Here is a 14,989-nt window from a genome sequence, read left to right as displayed (position 1 = left end):
TGTTGCTTTTTTCCCGGGGTCCTCACGTGCGGCATAAAGCAAATACGAAGTTTAGCGGGTACTGAAAAGAGCCGATAAGTGCGGGACGGTGAAAGGGCCAGATAGATCATAAGTTCATCCCATCCGCAGTCTAGTGGGACATTTTCAGTGCAACTCGGGGAAGCGCTCATGCACTCGTAGACAGATGGTAGATGGGTCTTCTGATATAGGTCTGGACAAGCCAAAGGTAAATGTTTCATCCCACTCGTATAAAAAACAACAAAGTCAGAGGCAGTCATGTAAGTAGATAAGCCGAATGATAAGTAGAAATCCAAGAAATGTTACACACCGTTTTCTTTAATCTAACGGGAATGTTGGTTGAAGACCAGTGTTTTTTTTTACAAGATACAGGTAGAAGGAATAAAGAAGTTCAGCATTTGATAGACAAAGGAAGTATAAATAACATCACCATGAAGTCCCTCAACTGCAGCGTAGAAGCCGTCAGAAGACATTGGTGAGGAATTTAAACCACACTAAAGATAGTATCGTACTTTTCGAGGGACTCAAATATGTCGAGGAATGATCAGTTGTCCCGGTAACAAGTATAACAGCATAGGATGTCATGAATTCGGCCGGAACAATTCGTGAATGACCAAGGACGCGTATGCCATTCAGCATATGTCTTCTTCTTCCTCTTCCTCCACAGCGTTCTGATTGCCGGAATCAGCATCATATCGATCAGAACCAGGCGAACTGTAGCCATCAGAAGAGACAAATGGCTCGGTGGGCCTTTCGGTTTTCGGCTTGACTGTTTGAACTTTCGGTAATTTGATTTCGTTGACCAATCTGGCATACTAGAAGAAAAACAAAACGACCATCGGAAGGTAATTTTTAAAGCACGCTGTAGAAGCATAGCAATTACACCGCAGCACTGCCTTTCTATTACGACCTAGAAAAGACCACAAAAAGCTGGCCATAGTATGGAATAAAGAACAATCTGATGCTGCTACAGCGAATAATGTAAGAGCACAATGATCTAGTTCGAATGATCGATTTCGTCATTTCCTTCGGGCTGCAACTTTAAGGCACAGAGTGATTGATATTTCCTGTTCAATACAAGCGTTTCGAGGGGACAGTCAAAATGAATAATCATAGAAAGTTCTACAACTCATGTTCATGTGCAAGTCAGTGGCAAAGCGGCCCACGGTGGAATATAGTTTAGGGTTACCGAAGCGCTTATCCTCGATCAGCAGCAGAAACAGTGGAGCCACACTCAGTTCGAAAACTCCTCAAAAGCGGCTCCGGGTAGTCATCAAAATAATTAACCGGTACAGTACCTTCTAGAGTAAACCCTTCATCAACATGGGACAAATATATAGGACAGAATTTCACGAAAAACTGAAATCAACTGAGATCGCGGAAAATTCACTCACATTGCTGAGTAAGGCGAAGCGAAACCAGCTCCCCATTCGCTCCAGTCAAGTAAAGCTAACCACCTATTTCATTTCATCATCTACCATTTAAGAATGCATTTTCGAGACCAATTTATCCAAAAATCTGTCAAATATGTTGAGAACAACGGTTCTTTCTACCGCCTGACGTATCCAGCGACCAAACCTGTGTAAAGCACACTTGAAAGGACATACTGTGGGCTGTCCAGGCACTAACAGCGTCTTTCAATGGTGCCTTCCTAGCCCAACCGCTTGGCACCCAGTCATAGTGATCAAACCATGGATGAAGGGATTTATCCAACGGGCACCTACAAGCCTGGTGTCCGAACGAACGGAAACTTTTTCTGGACGGCGTATAGTCTGTAGGACCTAAACATAAGGATGAGCGGCCTTTCATTGAAACAACCGAAACACGTATCCCGTTTTGCTCCCAATATTTCAAGTGCACATGTTCAGCACGCAATGGAAATGAGAGGAGATAACCACACCCTACTAGTTGTTAATCATGCTCAGTTCTGAATTCATGGAGCAAGTAACAATATAGACTCACGTCTAGGTCGAGTGTCCTGAAGCAAGGTTCTTTGATTGCCTGTGCCGCGGCTGCTCCATCACACTCCTCAAATGCGCCAAGTAGTCGTCGAACGGATAAATTCTCGTCCGCTTCCAAGAATCGCCATCGTCTGAAATGAAAAGATTAACAAAACATGCAGAAGAACGTCAAAAACTGCCAGATGATTCGACGTCATTAAACGTTCACTTTCCAAACTATCTGATCACATCGGGTCCACATAAACGTCAAAGTCTTAGATATGGTACAGGAGCTGGTACGAGCAAATTAATTTTTGCATTTCAAGAGTGCGCAGGTGTTCACTGTTTTGAACACTGTTGACAGGTAAACCGTATCCGATGCCAGCCAATCACTGGTGAGAATTACGAGTACAAAGTGTGTAGGAGGAAAAATCTATTACAAACAAATGCCATTAATCATAAGTTTGAAAACCAGTGCATAACTCCAAGTAATCGTGCAACGTATTGGACGGATTCAAACGGTGTTGCACATTTCTAGTCCCAAAAAGAGCAAGGAAGGTCGTATTTGGAAAGATGGGTAAATCGATTCTTACGGCAGTAATTTGGAACTAAGAATCGAGCATTTGGTCACTGATCAATATATGTACTGATGGCCTATCAAAACCATACTGCGGAAGATATTCACCACGCTTGTATGAGGTTTGTAACCAGGGAAACTGGTGGGTAGGTTCTGAAGTGACGCTATCTGCTGTATAACTGGGGTGATCAGTCACGAGTGGCCGAACGGTTGAGTATTCAACCACTGGCCGGAAGGTTGCGGGTTCGAAAATTCCTTGAGTTTCGTGAGATGCGCACTGCTGATGATTTTCAGTAAGACCAAAACAACTGTACGGTGCTTCTCAGCTGCCCAGCGTACATTCGCTTCACTTGCAGGTCAAAACGTCAGCTGAATGTCACCAAACCTCGAATTGGCGTCGAATTCTGAGGTACTGACAACAAATGCGTATTAGAACGGATCTAAGCAACTATTAGCAAATCGTTTTGTTAGAAGTTATAAGCGAGATTTGGCTTGTGTGTGGTTGTTGCTGCCAGCTGCTGTGTGAAAATGTGTCGTTTATGGATAGAAAACACCCTAAGTTAGAAAGTCACGGAATCTTGTCGCAAAATGTCCAGGTTGCGGGAATATTGCAAAAAAGAAAAGGTAAGGATTAAATACTGGGAGCCTGTGGAGTTTTTGACGAGTGATGTCAGTAGATGAAATAAAATAGCCAGAATCGTTTACACCTGATCAGGAGAAATACGAACCCGAAAAGAGAAGTCTACAGCCGTAACGAAAAAGGTACACATTCATTTGAAGACAAGTTCGGAGAGTTCAGTTGACATCTGTCAATGCATGCAAACCACAAATTTTTTTTTGGTAGATAGACATTAAAGAGAAACGGCGAAGCTAAACATACTGAACTGCTTCTGAGTAAATCTTTCCGGCAGCTACTTCATCGCCTTGATGGAGCTTCATCAGAATGAGGACGAGCACAGCTCGCGCACAGATTTTTGGTACGGCCGTGTTATCAGCCAGTCCACTCAGGGTAGCATACGTAGAACTAGGATTTCCCTTCTCTGTATAGTCGATGTAGAGACGCAGAAGACGTTCTGCTTCTGCAAATCGACGTATGCGGACCCATACGCGAGCGGCGTTATTGCACTGATCGGCGGCAGCATGGTATTTTTCCTCAACCTACGGGAGGAATGGAAAAAAAGGGGAAGTTATAGTTGTCCTACCTGTTCGAACTTTTGTTGATATGTTTCACAGGAAGCGCTCTTTGATTAGCCACGCATATTTGGGTGAAAATGTTACGGAAAGTGCTCGAAAACAGTCGAATAGGCTTCAAACAATTTTCCAACGCCATGAGTACTTTTATTCATGAGACTCAACGGCATATCACTACAGATGCGACAGTTGACCCTCGTAACTTTACGTTTTACAGATTCAGTGTTGTTGGCTACTGTTTCATATTACTTGATTTTGAAAGTCACTCAAAACAAATGTCTATACAACTTCACGGTTCCCAACAAACCGCACTCGTGCGCATTAGCATAGTTCCTGTATTTAGAATACAGCTTCATGTGGACTAGTTGGTGGGTTAAGCCAAATCATGTAAATTCATTTAGTATGATACCTTTCAAGGTGCTTCGTTTGGTTGTTGGAGGCGTCACAGTAGGAGGTCCCAGTTGGGTAACTATCAGCCAAATGGTTACATATTTTAGCAGTCTACGAGATTTGTCACTTTTCAAGATTTTAACGAGCTTGTCCAAGAAATCAGGTTACGCAAATTTGGCGCAAAGAATAGCCAGAATTGATTTTACGTGGGGTGTTGCCTTTGGAAGGAAAATGCTTTGATCAGGTCATGTGGTAAGAGGCCGCGCACCCTCTGTCCCGGTAAATGATAATTATAATGTTAACCGTAACTTCAGCGCACAATAATAGTGGCTACTGTCTGTCGTGAAGTATGCACTGACCATAAATCCCGAACATTTATCGTTTTTAAATATCAACTTGATTTCGCTTAACAAAACAAAGTCCAAAATCGAAAGAATATGGCTTGTGTAACGGCATCTCATACTTACGCAGTTTTGACCATTGAATTGGACTCAAACTGACTGAAGAACCCAATGGACCAGCTCATAAGGCTCGTGAAATGAAATCGTTCAGCTATAGTACCCTTCTGGTATCCAGCTGTCATGCCGCCAGAAGGAAGCAGCAAGGTTGAAATACCGCCAGGTTACCCAACTCTAGACGGGAGCAGTGGGTGTTTAGAGGTTGGGTTCCAACCGCGGAGATTCAATAAGCCTACGCCTTAACCACTGAGTTGTCTCGAGCTGAGATAACGTCCGTACTGTAAACAGTGGCGAGCGTAAGAAAGTTGAATCAGGAACTCGGAGAGATCAAACAAAATTCACGACCACAAATGGGTACGAGTCTCGACTGAATGAGCTAGTATTTCGAGTAGTATGGGCGCCGCATTGTGGTGGGTCGGCGTATCACCGAACATATAACGGACGTGCCAACCAGTTCAAGAATAAGAGCGAAAATCCCTATCCAGGGCCAAATCAAACGGTCTCTGAGTACCGAGAGTGGACTGGACAGGCAACCAAGTGAGGGATGTCGAAAATGGATCCATGGCACAGTCTCAAACAATAATTTGCATAGGTATTAGGTAGCTCAATTAGCTTTAATCGAATGAACTAATGATCCTTGACATTGCTAGATTCCAGTGCCTCGGAACAAAACTCCATGAGTTCATCTCGGTAAAATAAGTACCCATGTAACGTTCGGTGAACGTTTGTTGATTCCTTCACACCTACCGACACTTCATGACTCTCATTCCACATTTCAGACACTACTTGGAGTATAAACTTCACCTGTATTTTCCTTGATATTTGCGTCGGATCTACTCAAAGACCTGTGGTGGTACAATCTTGAATGTACGTTCGTATTGAATCATTGCTATGTATTAGCCATTGACACTTCTATTCAATCAATAACCGTTGTTTATTTGTTGTTATTACAGAACCATACCGAATACAACGACAGTCTTCTCGACTTAACAAAAGACTTCGGGTGCGTATACTCAGATAGTATCTCAGCCGCATATCTTGCATCAATCACCTAGGTTCAAAGTGAAACCTAAAATTATTCAAGATGTCGCAATCTGACGATGGATTACGTCCTCCAGTATTGTCACGTAACGCTTCTCCTACAGAGCGTGACGCAGTGCATTCATCGGATAATCGCCATATGGAGCTGGAGCTCGCACGTCTGCGCATCAGAGAGTTGGAAATTCAACTTGAACTGCAGAAACTTTCTGAAGCGAAAGCCAAAAGGAACAATCAGGACGAATGCGATTCGCACACTCAACTTCAATCAGATCCAGCTGATTCGAAGTCCATAGCCTTTGCCCTGGAAAGGCGACTGGAATTACCGAAGCGCGAATTGCAACGCTTTAGTGGGAACCCGAAGGACTATTGGGCCTTCATGAAAGCGTTCAGTAGTACTATTGAAGACCGTACCCGAGACGACGAGGCTCGCCTGGGTTATTTAATACAATATTGTGACGGTGAAGCAAAAAGAAGGATTGAGCATTGTACGGTCCTACGACCCAACGAAGGTTACGGGCTCGCGAAGGAAATTTTAAGAAAGCGATTCGGCCAGAACTACATGGTGGCCCGAGCGTTTATCGACGATTTGATCACTGGGCCCACTATAAAAGATGGTGATTCGTCCGCCCTATCCGATTTGGCACAACAGCTGACCGTGTGTGAGGTAACATTAAGAGAAATGGATTATTCGTCCGATCTTAATTCCCAACATACGATTCAGACCATTGTACGAAGATTACCTTCTCGACTTCGTTTCAAATGGGCCAAAGCTGTCGCTAACATCAGACGAGAAGATCGTGAGCCAGAAGTTACTGACCTTACTGCCTTTATCGAAGCACGTGTTGATAGCCTGTGTTCGGATTACGGCGAACTTGCTCTCAGTCTAGCGTCCGAGGAACGAGCGAGAAAAAGGCCACCACTATCCGGTCAAATGCACGGTAGAAATATTCATTCTACTCAAACGTTAGCTCCTCGTGCCGGTATCGATCCTCGCTGTGGTGTCTGTGGCGAAGCCCATTATCCTGATCAATGTGCGCGATTCATTGCAGAGTCACCAGAAAAACGTCGCGAAATCGTAATGCGCCGTAAACTGTGCAATTTGTGCCTACGCCCGAATCATGTCGCGAAATTCTGCAGGTCGCGAACAGTCTGCTCTCTCAACGGATGCAACGGTCCTCACCACCATTTGTTACATTTAAATGTTGTTCAGAATGATGAAGAACCAAGCGTATCATCACACCACACTTCTCTACATCACTCCGATCAAGCGTTTCCGCGTGTTTCCTCGCGCGGTGTAGCTCTCGCGGTCATTCCAGTTATCGTCAGAAATGGAGCTCGAACCATCAGTACATGCGCCTTTCTCGACAGTGGCTCAGATTCCTCATTTATCTCTCAAGCCCTTGCGACAAGACTAAATTTGCGCGGTCAGCATACCAAACTCACCTTGAAAACTTTGACTGACGATAAAACTCTTCAGTCAGCAGAAGTGAGGTTTGATTTAGATTGTCCGGGTTCAAAGGAATCAATCTGTGTTCAGCGAGCATGGGTGGTGAAGAACCTTCCTAAAATTAACCGAATTGTTCCGAACCACTACCAGCTAGCAAGATGGGCACATTTAAAGGATGTCCCATTCGATAAATACAACGACACCGAGATCGGTATTTTACTCGGATCCGATGTACCCAAGGCTCATTGGATAGAGGAACAACGGAAAGGCACCCCAGACGAACCATTCGCTATCAAAACGCCACTTGGTTGGACATTGATGGGTCCATTGTATAAATGTGGTACGCAGCATTCCTTTGTAAATCACACAACAATATGTGAATTTGAGAAAAACCTAGAGCGTTTTTACCAGCAAGATATGCTGGATCCTGGACCTACAAAAGACAAGGAAATGTCCGTTTTAGACCGGAGGGCTCTCACTACAATGCAAAACACCGTGATATTCAAAGACGGCCATTATGAAATAGCATTACCATGGTTGACCGATCCTTACTCGTTACCTGATAACAAGTCGGCCGTCTTCCGTCGACTAAGCCAGCTGCGTAGACGACTTTTGCAGTGCGACGAGTTGCGTGAACGCTACTGTGAAGTCATGAGCGAATATTTGAAACAGTCTCACGCGGAACGGGCGCAAGAATCATCTTTGGGTTTCAAATGGTATCTCCCACACCACCCCGTTTTCCATCCAATGAAACCAGGAAAACTTCGTATAGTCTTTGACTGTGCTGCAGCCTTTAGAGGGTTTTCTCTGAATGAAAGTTTGATGTCAGGTCCCGATTTAAATAATTCGCTCATCGGCGTCCTTCTTAGGTTTCGGCGCGAAAGGATCGCAGTGATGGCCGATATACAAGCTATGTTCCACCAGGTTCGGGTTCCAGAAGAAGATCGTAATGCTTTGCGTTTTTTGTGGTGGGATAATGAAAAACTCGAAGGGCCTCCGCTAGAGTATAGAATGTGTGTTCATCTGTTTGGTGCCAAATCCTCCCCAAGTTGCGCAGCATTCGCGCTGAACCGTGCGATTATAGACAAAGGAAAATCTTACGATGTGGACGTTGTGGAAGAAGCCAAACAATGTTTCTATGTAGATGACTGCTTATTCAGCGCCCGAACCATTGATGAAGCTCGTACTTACGCGGGTCAGTTGAAATCGATGCTGGCAGACGGCGGATTCAATCTTTCGAAATGGGTGAGCAACGATTTACGGGTATTGAAATTATTACCAGAATCTGACTGCGCGGTGGACTGTGTCCAGCTTTCATTAAACGAACCATCACTTCATCGTACTCTTGGTTTGAACTGGAACCTAAAGGAAGACTCTTATAGATTTCACGTTCAAACAATGACTTCACTCGCCACCAGAAGGAATATATTGTCTTACGTTTCCTCCTTTTTTGACCCTCTGGGTTATTTGTCTCCTGTCATTTTAACTGCTAAACTCTTACTCCAGCGGTTGTGCAAATTGAAGTTTGAATGGGATCAAATCATAGAGGGCGTCGAGCTGGATTTATGGTTGAAATGGTCACGTTCGATTCAGCTGATTCAAAATGTCGTCATACCTAGGTGCATAAAGGGCCCAGGGTTTTACAGTACCACACAATTTGATTTGCATGTCTTTAGCGACGCATCTGATTCGGGCTATGGTGCAGTCGCTTACTTTCTGTTGACCAAGCAAAATGGAGAAACATGCTGCAGACTCGTTTTGGCAAAAGCCCGCGTAGCTCCCATTAAAACGACTACGATGCCTCGTTTAGAGTTAGTCGCGGCGGTGGTTGCAGCGAAGTTGGCGAAACAGATACAAGTCGACAGTGGAGTTGTCATCTCTTCGACAACCTTATGGACGGACTCATCGTCTCATTAGCGTCCGAAACCAATCAAAGAGATTTCCTACCTTCGTTACCAATCGTTTGGCCGTTATACTGGACTTATCTAGTGTTGAAGAATGGCGATATGTTCCGACAAAATACAATCCTGCTGACGTTGCGTCTCGTGGCGTGTTCGCTTCCGATGCGTCAAAGCTCAAGCGCTGGTTAGATGGGCCTTCATTTCTGACACTCCACCAAGCAACGATCCAACTCAGTTGTCGATCCCGGGGGGAGTGTAACATTCGGTGAACGTTTGTTGATTCCTTCACACCTACCGACACTTCATGACTCTCATTCCACATTTCAGACACTACTTGGAATATAAACTTCACCTGTATTTTCCTTGATATTTGCGTCGGATCTACTCAAAGACCTGTGGTACAATCTTGAATGTACGTTCGTATTGAATCATTGCTATGTATTAGCCATTGACACTTCTATTCAATCAATAACCGTTGTTTATTTGTTGTTATTACAGAACCATACCGAATACAACGACAGTCTTCTCGACTTAACAAAAGACTTCGGGTGCGTATACTCAGATAGTACCTCAGCCGCATATCTTGCATCAATCACCTAGGTTCAAAGTGAAACCTAAAACCCACTATCCCCTTTATAAGTCCAAATAGAAATTCTTTGGCTGTGCCTGATAGGCAGCAGATCAACCAAGTTGCTGTTTTCATAAAACTACGCTTGAGACGGCGTGGTTACGAGAACGGTGCATCCATGTCTCAGCGGATAGCAAGTGATTGCAGGTAGCCTCAATTGGGGTTAACTGTGAACAAAAACCCAGCAGATGTTCAGAAAAACGAATTACCTCACATGAGTCGGCAGCGAGCTCGTAGAACTGAGCAGCACGCTCTGGAAGTGGTTGTTCAAGCGGTCTGTAAGAATGCAGATGAACATATTTTGAATGACTGATGCGAGATATCATGGAATTTTGACTGACCAGCTGCATATGAAACTAACGTCGTACTGAATACGGAAAACAACACTTATTACCGAATGGGTCACATTTTTTCATCAGTATACTCAAGGAGGAACTGGGGAGGGACACAGCCTTTACACTATAAAGTCGCAAGTAAAATGAGTGACAAGATAGCTTTCTACAAGGACACAGACGAATCAAAAAGATTACAAAGCTTACAATTCAGATTCTACTATATTTATTTGTCTGTGTAGATAACTATAAGATGGCGGAAAACTTGATTATCTGTGAGCTAACAAAAAGCAGCAGCAATGTCACGCGGGAATTCTGACAACGAAGAACGGGGAATCAAGGAGGGCTACTCGAGATCTGATATCTACGGTCGACACTCAGGTGGAAAGTAACACGCAGAAAGTACGCTTTTTCGCTAAATCTTGATGTGCATAAAATCGGAAAACATCGCACTGACACTCAGTGATTAAGTTTAATTGAGGGTAAGCCAGTGCGGTACTAACCCCACCGCTAGTTCCGGATGGGGCACGTCGCTTACGCCGGAATTCGACACATGCCACTTCATTTATATAATAGTCTCTCCGCCCTTTGTCGCACAGCCTTTCGACCAGACCCACTATCATACTCCGTCGCCTACCGTCATACGTATACCAACAACCACTGCTGGTTCGTTTAACAATCGTTCAGCTGTGGCACCCTTTCGGTGCCTAACTTTCATGCCACCCGAAGGTTGCAAGAGGGCTGGGATACTGACAGGTTGCCCAAACCTAGACAGGGGAAGTCGAGAGGCGGAGGTCGGGCTCAAACCACGAAACTTCTGGTCAGTAAATTCGCGCTCTAACCACTTGGGCCATCTCGGTTCAGTGATTCGTTTAGATAGAACCACGAGCGACTCATGCAACTAGGAAGGTTGACTCTCTCTCTAGGGCTAGCAACGACTTCAGCTCTGCTCAAGTTCTTTATAAACAGAAAATACACGGAATATCGCTACTCCAAGTCTGACCTACCTCCAGTCGCTCCTAATCAGAACAAACTTATGCGGCTCACTACCACACCATCTCTAACCAACAGCCCACAAAAATTCAGCAGTAAAGAAGAGGCTTCCTTCGCCCTCTCCACTACCACGGGAGATTTCCATTGCAACGGGCGTGTTTCGTGCATGTGCCTCACTCCTCCAACTGTACTACCACCTACTCAAGTACAGCCATCCAAATCCATTGCAGAGGGCAACCGTTTGCCTCCTGCTTATCCCTCATGGTAGCCTGCCTCTGGAACTCTGGCTCACTTTCTTACCAAACACCACACAATCGAGTTTTAGGGCTTTTCAAGTATATTAAAGTTGTATTAGTTCCGACTGTAGTGTGACAGATGAGGTCGATGCAATAATCTTTAAGCTCTGGTTACGTATTGCTAGTTGGAGACACCTATGGCATCAGAGCGGTATATCCCAAAAGCTCAGTGGACGTGTGTATCAGGCCACAGTACGGGTTGTTTTGTTGCATGACTGTGAAACTTAGCCTGTTCGAGTAGCGAAACTGAGACGTCTTTAGGTCATCGGTAACCTGTCTCAGGACCATGGCTCCTGTAGGGCAGTGAGAGCGAGTCGGCAACTAGACAACTAGAAAACGAGTGCCCAGTTGTGCAATGGGTACTTCCACTCATGAAGATGTCCAGCACAAGAAGCTGCGTTAGTTAGGTCACGTAATGCGTATGCCGAAACATTGTTTGTCGCAGAGAGTGCTGTTTTCTGTGCCCAATTCAGAGCGGCGCAAGCAAAGAGGTGGTTAACCTCTGACTTGGCACAAGGAAATGAAATCGACTGTGAGATGTTTGGGTAATGCTGGTACGACTCGCCATCAAGGAAGGGTCCGCGTGTATAATTTGGGACGCTGCAGGCTATGGCTGCTAATCGATACCAATGACTTTCTTGTGGTGAGTTACTATCCAGATTGGCTAAATGGAGTGTATGTACCGCAGAAAAATGTCGTGGGCTAGTACCAAGTCCCTTTTCCATCCAGTTTTATTCTTTTCTTCACAATACGACCTTTAGATAAATTGTGTTCGTACGGCGGCGAAGCACCATTGTTAAGTACTGATGTGCTGTCGATGACGATGATGTCACAAATTCTGGATAGTTCACATGTAAAATAAGTCAATAATTTGACACCGGCAGCGCTATGAAGAAGAGAGACTATTCTCAACGGTAAATTAGCATTTCAGTCAGAGGAGTATAAATTGGTTGTAACTATCGGAATCTGGGGGCACAAATTGATCAGTCAACGAGAAACTGACGTGATCGTACTTACTTTGCAGTCTTTTCATAGAGGTATGACGCACTATCTGGTGCGCCACACTTACGCAGCAACTCGCCCGCCTGTGTTACCAGCTCTGCCATACGATCGAAATCCTTCAGATCGCGGTATAACAAAGAAGCTGTTTCATAATTTTTGGCAGCATGGAAAAACGAACCATGTTTGAGTTGCAATTCGGCTACCTTGGAAGAGAAACTGAAGTGCGAAACTGCGCAACGGATTTACCTTTTCGTATAACTGAGCAGATCGTTCCAGTTGTTTTGCGTTGCGAAAGAGCAGTGCCGCTTTGGTGTAGTATTCTATTGCACTATCATAATCGGGTGTTCGTTTGAAAAGCGAGGTCTTTAAACTGCAATTAAAGAAAGTTACGAAACTGGCTCTGACAGGTATACCTTTTCTCTGCCTTGCCTATCCATTCGTTCGCCTCATCCAGCTTAGCACTCATCCGTCCGATAAAAAGCAGGGCTGAAACAATGCAAGAAATTAAACAGTTTGAATTCCAACAAGTGATTTGTTGTAGTCGTCTTCGGATGCATGATGCGCAAATATTAGAGCACTGGAGACCATCACAGACAGCAAAGACCCAATCATGGCGCAACGGATCATATACCGCTGCGGCCCATTAAAGGTGTTATAGCTAACCGCACACCCTATCTCCCGAACCGTTTTGACGGGAAAAGACTCACTCAACAAGAATATAACTGCCATGTTACGAACAGTTGAGTGTGAAATTACAGGGAGGTCCCGGCATTTGAAGTAAACTTTTGACCTTGAATCAAGACTGTCAGTCGGTTTCAGGTGATTTGTTGACGTTGCCTCCTCGACAGACTTGAGCACTCGAACCCTGTAGGTCATCACTGACTGAGTGTTTAAATGTCCAAGCGGAAGAGGTCGGTTCTGGTCCGAAAGCTAGTCTTGCTAAAACGATTTCTGTGGTGGCGGCAATCAGTAAGCTTCGGACACTCTGAGGTCATTTCCAAGAATATGGTCTTTCTGACAAGGAGATATGATCAATACAGAGTAATGTTAGATTAGTCCACGAAAATGGATTCGGTGAATTTTTTCGCCTTCTTGCAGGTCACAAATGGCCTTGCAGAGGAGGAAACACCAATGTGGTTCGTACCAGATCTGATGAACCTCAATGACAATGACGATCAACCCCAAGCTATCCCAACGGCATTAGCTCACTTGAACTCTTGGCGCGTAAACATCAGAAACCAACCTCATGAGGCTAGAAACACGCCTACCGAACAACAGCAGCGCTTGAAACGCGCAGTACAGCACAGTACAGTACAATACAGTACAGTAGTACAGAGAGTGGTTAATTCTAAATGAAACGTCATCGTTCTTAGACAACAGCTATAAACAGACTTTGATTACTGAACAAATTTGTGAATTTTGAATGGGTAATGACGAATACTTCTCCACAAAGGGTCAGGATATCCATTTCTCTCTGGACATATTCGAAGACACTAATAGTTGAATTCCAGTGTGTCAAAGCTGCACGTGCAGAGGAGTTCGTACGAACGTTCTTCTGCAGTTCAATGGGAGGAACTTTTTAAAATGTCCTTACCCTGCAGTGCCAGTCTTATGATGAGCGTCTTGTTCCGGGAAAACTGGTAAGTCCGAGAGGGTGTGTTTTGATCTTCTCAGCCTTCATCGTAACTCTGATGTCGGGGTACAGCACACGAAATTTAGTGAATGTCTGTATGAGACCTTTGCATCTTCCCAGATGAATGAGTCATCCATAATAATGCAACCCATCTATATGGCCTGGTGTTCTATTCTGTGAGCTTAAAAATTGACAGCAAAAAGGGGCCCAGAGAACTATCCATGGAAACCTCATCTACTTGTTTGTGAAAGGATCCGTCAACCAAAAACTGTGCACATCTCTAACAAACTTGTTAAGTGATTGACGAAAGCCGCCCTGGCCTTACCGATCCTATAAGTAATCTAATCTACATCCAGTCTACCGGAACTTGCAGGATTGTCCGAGTGAACAAATTTAGCTACCACATCGATCGGCTCATTTGCACGGATGAGGTTTGGGTTTGACCTAACCCAGTCTCGTAACAGCACTTTACGCTTTGTGGGTGTGAAGGGCATTCCAAATCGCGTGGCAAAATTATTCAGGTAACTTATATATAGCGAGTTTGAAGGGTGTGAAACAACGAGTGCAATATCGTTCGCATACTCAATGTCTGTGAGGAAAAGTCCCGGGGTTATTTCAACCTCCGTGATTCCAGAGACCCACGGAAAAATGCAAGCTGCACATCAATCACAAAGCTGAAGAGGAAAAGTGAGAGCGAGCGGCTTCTGTTACAATAGTGGAAGTGGTGAACTCGGGCTCGTTATAATCTGTTGTAATTAGCGTAGCATTTTCTGTTTCGTTTTTTAGGTTGTCGAAGGTAAATTCGACGTTGGTAGGTAGAGGGGATGTTTTATTCTTTACCAGTTTGTTGATTTTGTTCGAAAATGAAGATATCCAATAAGCGTAATAGGCGAACACACTGACGACGCGTTGCATTTGCGTGGTAGTACGCGGAGGAGGCAACTGACGTATAGGTTCCATTCGTTCGGGATCTGGCCTTGTGACACCCTTTGAAACCTAATGTCTCATAACCTAGGAGGCGGATGACTTTTGAAACAATGACGGTTTTGTCATCGTTTAGCGTGATCCCATACTTCCTCGTAGCTCCTATAAATGATTGGAGATTGAGGTCGTATTCATCTTGGGTATTACCACAAATATTC

General features: G+C 44.5%; 2 protein-coding genes across 2 annotated transcripts; one reads left to right on the top strand and one right to left on the bottom strand.

Moving 5' to 3' along the window:
* Positions 1–265: 265 nt before the first annotated feature.
* On the bottom strand, positions 266–12,717 carry T265_07569 (hypothetical protein; the record flags this gene model as incomplete). The annotated part of the gene is made up of 7 exons (XM_009173126.1): positions 266–833; positions 1,981–2,110; positions 3,416–3,693; positions 9,801–9,867; positions 12,230–12,417; positions 12,461–12,584; positions 12,628–12,717. 7 exons carry the CDS (start codon positions 12,678–12,680, stop codon positions 651–653), a joined length of 1,023 nt encoding a protein of 340 aa, XP_009171390.1.
* Positions 5,659–8,979, top strand: T265_07568 (hypothetical protein; the record flags this gene model as incomplete). The annotated part of the gene is made up of 1 exon (XM_009173125.1): positions 5,659–8,979. One exon carries the CDS (start codon positions 5,659–5,661, stop codon positions 8,977–8,979), a length of 3,321 nt encoding a protein of 1,106 aa, XP_009171389.1.
* Positions 12,718–14,989: the final 2,272 nt, after the last annotated feature.

This window comes from Opisthorchis viverrini (assembly GCF_000715545.1).
Source record: "Opisthorchis viverrini unplaced genomic scaffold opera_v5_175, whole genome shotgun sequence".
Taxonomy (NCBI): domain Eukaryota; kingdom Metazoa; phylum Platyhelminthes; class Trematoda; order Opisthorchiida; family Opisthorchiidae; genus Opisthorchis; species Opisthorchis viverrini.
The sequence above is the reverse complement of the archived record's forward strand: the minus strand, read 5'-3'. Positions and strand labels throughout refer to the sequence as shown.